Genomic DNA, 6,402 nt, shown 5'->3' with positions numbered 1-6,402 from the left:
GTGGCGAAGGAGAGAAGCTGGAAGGAGTCGTTGGTGGCCGACAGTGGTAAAGGAACGACGGTGGTGAAGGGTCGAGGGTGGTGAAGGGCTGTCACAACCAACCAGCAGAAAAGCCACCCAAATTTGGAGTTAAAAAGATGAGTAATCACTAACAAAGAAGAAAACAATGACCATGAATGTACCTGCTGCTCATTGTCGGTGAAGAGGAGTGCCAATTTCGATTTTCTTCATTGCAGATCGAGAGAGAAATAGTGATATCGTCGGCTACAAATGAATGATGTGTTGATGTCTTCTGTTGGGGTAAAAACCTATGTCGACGACAAGTTATCAGTATAGGGTTTACATAACGACGTTGTTCCTTCTTTTTGTTGAAATTTAAAAAAAAATGGTGCCAACGACAAGTCGTCGGGATAGATATTTCACGCGGATTATCCCATGGCCTGCCGACGACATGTCGCCACGATAACTTTCACAAAAACTACGTCGTTTTGATTTTCTGCACCATGGAATAAAAATAAATGAAAATTTCATTTGTCGTAACCTATACCGACGACATGTCGTTGGCATAAGTTTTCAGAAGACTCCGAAAAAAATCGTCGTTCCCGCCGAATCTGTCGTGGCCACACAACTTTACAAGTGAAACAATCATGGTCAATGTTGGCAAAAGCTATGGCGACGACTTGTTGTTGGCGTAGCCCTTCTTTCAGCGACGACAATAGTAGTCGGGACAGGTGTCGTCAACATAGATTGTTATTGTTGTGTTCAAATTAAACAACCAACACTACAACATTTGGACCCTATGGCGACAACAAATTCGAGCCCTATCCAGGCAAAGGGTCGACGACACAGGACTGTCGACATAGGTCTATTACGTCGTCGGCATAGATGTCGTCGGCATAGCTTCACCTATTGCGACGACACGTTGTCGGTACAGCTTTTATCAACCATATTTTCGGAAAAAAAATAAAGTTTTAATATTACATTAAGTAGTTAGCTAACATTGTTAATAATACTAAAAAAACATCAACCATCATTGTCATAATCATCTTCTCCTTCTTCTTCTTCTCCTTCTCCTTCTTCTTCCATCCTTTCGGCAAATTGTTGAGAGGTACTTGCTTGTGTGTTATAGTTGAATAGAAAGTTAGGAAATTGTGGTGGTTGGAAGTTCGGAATACATGCCGCCAATGATGCATTATATTGTTGCAAATATTCTTGCATTTGTTGTTTTGAAAAAAGTTATTTTTACTATCGACACTGATCTATATAAAATTTTTATGTTTTAATACAGAAGCACAATACATTTTATTTACTAGATGCATTTTACTTATATTCTATGCATTAAAGTCTATATGAATGCTTTTCGACGATATAAAATTAAATAGTTAATATTTCTACAACAAACAATCATTTGGATTATCTATAAATAAATAATAATTTGTTTTAGATATATAAATTTTTACACATGCATAATGCGTGTGGTATATATATGTACTCACATAACCTCTCAGAATCTACATATTTAAATATTTACACATGCTTAATGCGTCTAGTATTTAAAGCCGCCAAATTGGAATGGTCGTCTCCTAAACCGTAAAAGTTACTGAAACAATGAAATAATGGTAAATAGACAGTAGGTCAAGTGAGGCGATAAGTTTTTTTAATTAGTTTTGACTATAAATAAGTAGCAAGTCCGACCCCAAAACAGTATCAGTGTATTACCAGCTGAAGAGATCTCAAACGCAACTTGTCTCTATATAGGTCCTTTTTTTCCCATGAGCTTTAGGTTTTTGTAATTAATTCTTTCTATGTTTAGTTTACATAAATCTCACAATACTCTTTACATTTGCAGGTTAATCATATCTATCAACAACATGGGTGCAGGTGGTCGGATGTCAGACGACCCATTTGATGGTAAAAAGATCCTGGAACGTGTCCCAGTTGATCCGCCGTTTTCATTAAGTGATTTAAAGAAAGCGATCCCTGCCCATTGCTTCAAGCGATCCGTCATCCGTTCATCTTACTATGTTGTTCACGATCTGATTGTTGCCTACGTTTTCTACTTCCTTGCGAATACATATATTCCTTTTCTTCCAGCTCCTTTGGCTTACTTAGCTTGGCCGGTTTATTGGTTCTGTCAAGCAAGCATCCTCACTGGCTTATGGGTCATCGGTCATGAATGTGGTCATCATGCCTTTAGCGAATACCAACTGATTGATGACATTGTTGGCTTCATCCTCCACTCAGCTCTCATGACACCTTATTTCTCATGGAAATATAGCCATCGAAATCACCATGCCAACACAAATTCTCTTGATAATGATGAAGTTTACATTCCTAAACGCAAGTCTAAAGTCAGGTGGTACTCAAAACTTCTTAACAACCCACCTGGTCGAGTGTTCACTTTGGTTTTTAGGTTCACTCTAGGATTTCCTTTATACCTCTTAACTAATATTTCTGGCAAGAAATATGGAAGGTTTGCCAACCACTTTGATCCCATGAGTCCAATTTTCACCGAGCGTGAGCGAATCCAGGTCCTGTTATCAGATCTTGGTCTTCTTGCCGTCTTTTATGCAATCAAGATTGCTGTAACAACAAAAGGAGCTGCTTGGGTAACGTGCATCTATGGAGTTCCGGTGGTAGGAGTCCATGTATTTTTCGTTATCATAACGTATTTGCACCACACCCATCTATCGCTGCCTCATTATGATTCAACGGAATGGAACTGGATCAAAGGGGCCCTATCAACAATTGACAGGGACTTTGGATTCCTTAATAGGGTTTTCCATGACGTTACACACACTCACGTATTGCATCATTTGATTTCATACATTCCACATTATCATGCAAAGGAGGCAAGGGATGCAATCATTCCAGTTTTGGGTGAGTATTATAAGATCGATAGGACTCCAATATTTAAAGCAATGTGGAGAGAGGCTAAAGAATGCATCTATATCGAGCCTGATGAAGATAGCCACCACAAAGGTGTATTTTGGTACCATAAAATGTGATCATTTGCTTTCCCTTTTAAATTATTACATTTAGGGTATGTTGTTGGACTATTTATCTATACTAATAAAAGATTAGTTGCTCATGCCATGTGTTTTTTCTCCCAATTTACACTTTTTTAACACAAATACAAGAATAATAGTTTATGTCACGTGAGCTTGACCCAACTATCCTCGAGAACGGGTCGGGTCGATTCCTACTAAGACTGTATATTTGTTACCGGTTCAGATGACACTTAGCTCGGATAATCCATTTTATTCTTCCGATGTTGGAATTGCAAAGTGGTACACTAAATTTGTTAAAAAAAAAAAAAAAAAAAAGATTAATATTGTATGTCCTAATTATTAGATCAACTTTTTTGATGTTGTATGTAAATTTTCCTATGGTTTTTATCATGCCCACATCCACCCTTAACATCGAATTGCATATATAAGAACATTTCCTTTCTTTGCCGTTCAATCAACAAAGGTGTTGAGGCTCTTTATTATTGTTTTAAAATTTAAAATCTCATACATGTTGGTTAAAAGAAAACACTAATATCACACGTAATTTTATGATGTACTAAAAATATTTGTTTTGACAATTTTTTTTTCTTTTTTGTCGAAGTCTTGCATTAATTTTTATTGCCTTAATGATGCCATGTTGACTGCAATTTTCATTTTTGTAGATTGAAATCCGAAATTATGCACACCTCTAGCAACATATTGGACACATTTTTAACACAACTTTGAAAAGAAATATAATGAAGTTATATATTTTAGTAAGTTCTAATATTTTTTATAATTAAAAAATATGAAGTATAATCTTAAATCCCTTTTTATCATAAAGCAATAAAAAAAAGTTAATAATAATAATAATACTAAAAAATATAATAAATTGTGTTAAATAACAGTCACAAAAGCTATTATCGAAGATTGGTCTAATTTTTTCAGATGCGGCGAAAAATGTAGTAAGTGAGCTGGTGGACTATACAATGTTTGAATATGTGTACTACTTTGGCCATTTTATATGCATTTAAAATGTTGTAATGAAGTGATTAATAATGCTCAATTAATAAATGTGTTGAAGTTTAATAACTTTGGCCATTTTATAATGAGTTATATAAATGATATTTTAAATTAATATAGGATATTATACTTTTTATATAATAATATTTACTAATTACGATTAATAACAATATTGTGTATATGACATAGTTTAACGAAAATAATTTCTATTTTTAATATGTTTTGTAATAAAAATAGATAAGAGTCAAAGATATTGATTTGGTTTATTATACTTATCATTCATTTGTAATTTGTTATATATATATATATATATATATATATATATATATATATATATATATATATATATATATATATATATATATATATATATATATTAACAAAATTTTCTAATTTGTCTTGTATCAATTTCAATTTACTTGTTTTGGTTTTAATTTTATAATCAATTTAACATTTCATTGTATATTATCTTTATTACTTTTTATTAATTTACAAATAAAAACTGTTTCATATATTTTGAAAAATAATCACATATATATTTGAATTAATGATTATAATTTTACATAACTAAAAAAACATAAATCTCTTAATTAATTTTATTGAAAATAATTGATTAATAATTATAAATTTTTTCTATAAAATTTTTATTAATTTTGTAATTGTGGTTCTAACAGCTTATTACCTAATTATGTAATAAAATAATCCATAGGTTTGCTAAATGAGAAATTAAAATGGTTATCCAAACTATAAATTTTATCTTGTTTATCACTTTATTTAATTCAAATCGTATTGAACTAAATGATAAATTGTTTTATGTGACCATTAATTGTCAATATGTTGTAGTATCAAAGTCATTATTTTTTAATGAGATAATGATTTGAGAGGGTAACAAACTTTCAACTTTGGTCACACTTAATCATTGATTTTTTTTCGTGCTTGATTTACCCTTAAGTTATATGAAATTATTCACATTTTACCCTTATGATCGGCTGTGACCGGTCATAAGGGTAAAATGTGAATATTTTTAAATAATCCAGGGGTATCTGTCACACCCCAGCCAACAGCGGAATCGCCGGGCGAATGACGTAAATCGAATATCATAAACATTGCATATATTAAACATTAAAGCAACCACTTAAAGTTTTTCACTACATAAAACATAATTGTATCTTATGTTATTACATTATTCACTACAAATCCTCGTTGGTGCAAAAAGATGACATAAACATAACTTATAACAAAAATACAAGTTGATGGTTCCATACTCACGTGGATTTCCAACCTTAGTTTACCTCAGAATACATGTTAAAATACGACAACAAATTTGTTGATGAAATCTACAGGTTTTGACTCCATATATAATAATATATTTTTATGTAAAGAGATGAGTATGAAAAAAATAAGAATTTTTATCATTTACAAGACATAAAAATGACAATTTTTCACCATGAGAGTTTTTATTTCACTGCCGCGTAAATCATATAAGAACTAGTAATTAATAAGATTTTAGATGCCTAATTTGTCGTATGTTAATCATTATTATTGATTATTATATCAGTTAGTTTGAAAACCAACAGGAGATCAGTAAGAAAAATTCCTCTTACTTTTCTTAATTATTAACCGAATCATGAGGTAAATGATCACTGAGTGGATATCATTCTGATTTCGGTACAGTGTTGGAAATTTCCAAGATTATATAATGATATATAACCGAACTCGTGACACTATACTTTTTGCACCGGCTCCATAATGGGGGCATGCTTAAGTCATTCACCACGTTATAACACGAGGTAATGTTCAATGGTACTAACGTCAAAGCCAAAATTTGTCTTGTCAGACGTAGTTTTAGCTAGCAATTCCAGGCGGACGGTCTAACCGTATAAGATCAATAGTATGACATTTATACTTGTCGTTAGTCGTTCTCTGTGGATTAACGGTTATAAACTGGAGGTTTCTATTAGGGTTTTGCGGTCTTGAATCTACCCAATAAAATGGTTCATCTTGGGATACCCGGGTGTGGTGGGTTCTAACGGTGAACATAGGTATCCTAATCCTAGAATTTCTTGTTAGGAATTTACTAAGTTATTATAATTATTTGTTGTTTAATAAAATGACATTCTGTAATATTAATAACTTCTAGGATTTAGTATATTGGTCGTATTTCAATGCCACATTAGGGTAGTGACTAATTATAATAAATTTATTGTACGAATTTTCTTGAAAGTCACAATCCCAATATTTTATATAATTTTTGACAACGTATTATTAAGGCATTTATTTGAGGTAAATGACTTTTCACATTGAGTTTTTATTTATGATAAATCTTTATACCGTTATAAATCAAGTTTTCATTAACAAATTTTAATCACGTAGATACCTTGTGTTTTGA

The 6,402-nt window shown here is 32.1% G+C and overlaps 1 protein-coding gene across 1 annotated transcript; it reads left to right on the top strand.

The window, feature by feature from the left end:
* Positions 1 to 1,694: 1,694 nt before the first annotated feature.
* On the top strand, positions 1,695 to 3,096 carry LOC145136767 (delta(12) fatty acid desaturase DES8.11). The gene is made up of 2 exons (XM_079070882.1): positions 1,695 to 1,758; positions 1,850 to 3,096. The coding sequence occupies exon 2, from the start codon at positions 1,872 to 1,874 to the stop codon at positions 3,006 to 3,008; it is 1,137 nt and encodes a 378-aa protein (XP_078927008.1). The 5' UTR covers positions 1,695 to 1,758; positions 1,850 to 1,871; the 3' UTR covers positions 3,009 to 3,096.
* The last annotated feature ends 3,306 nt before the right edge of the window (positions 3,097 to 6,402 follow it).

This window comes from Lactuca virosa, chromosome 9 (genome assembly GCF_052849685.1).
Source record: "Lactuca virosa cultivar CGN04683 chromosome 9, Lactuca_virosa_CGN04683_v6, whole genome shotgun sequence".
Taxonomy (NCBI): Eukaryota; Viridiplantae; Streptophyta; class Magnoliopsida; order Asterales; family Asteraceae; genus Lactuca; species Lactuca virosa.
The sequence above is the reverse complement of the archived record's forward strand: the minus strand, read 5'-3'. Positions and strand labels throughout refer to the sequence as shown.

What these genes read in the sequence shown, in the direction of transcription:
- LOC145136767 (XM_079070882.1), top strand. Translation starts at nt 1,872, where the DNA reads ATGGGTGCAGGTGGTCGGATGTCAGACGACCCATTTGATGGTAAAAAG.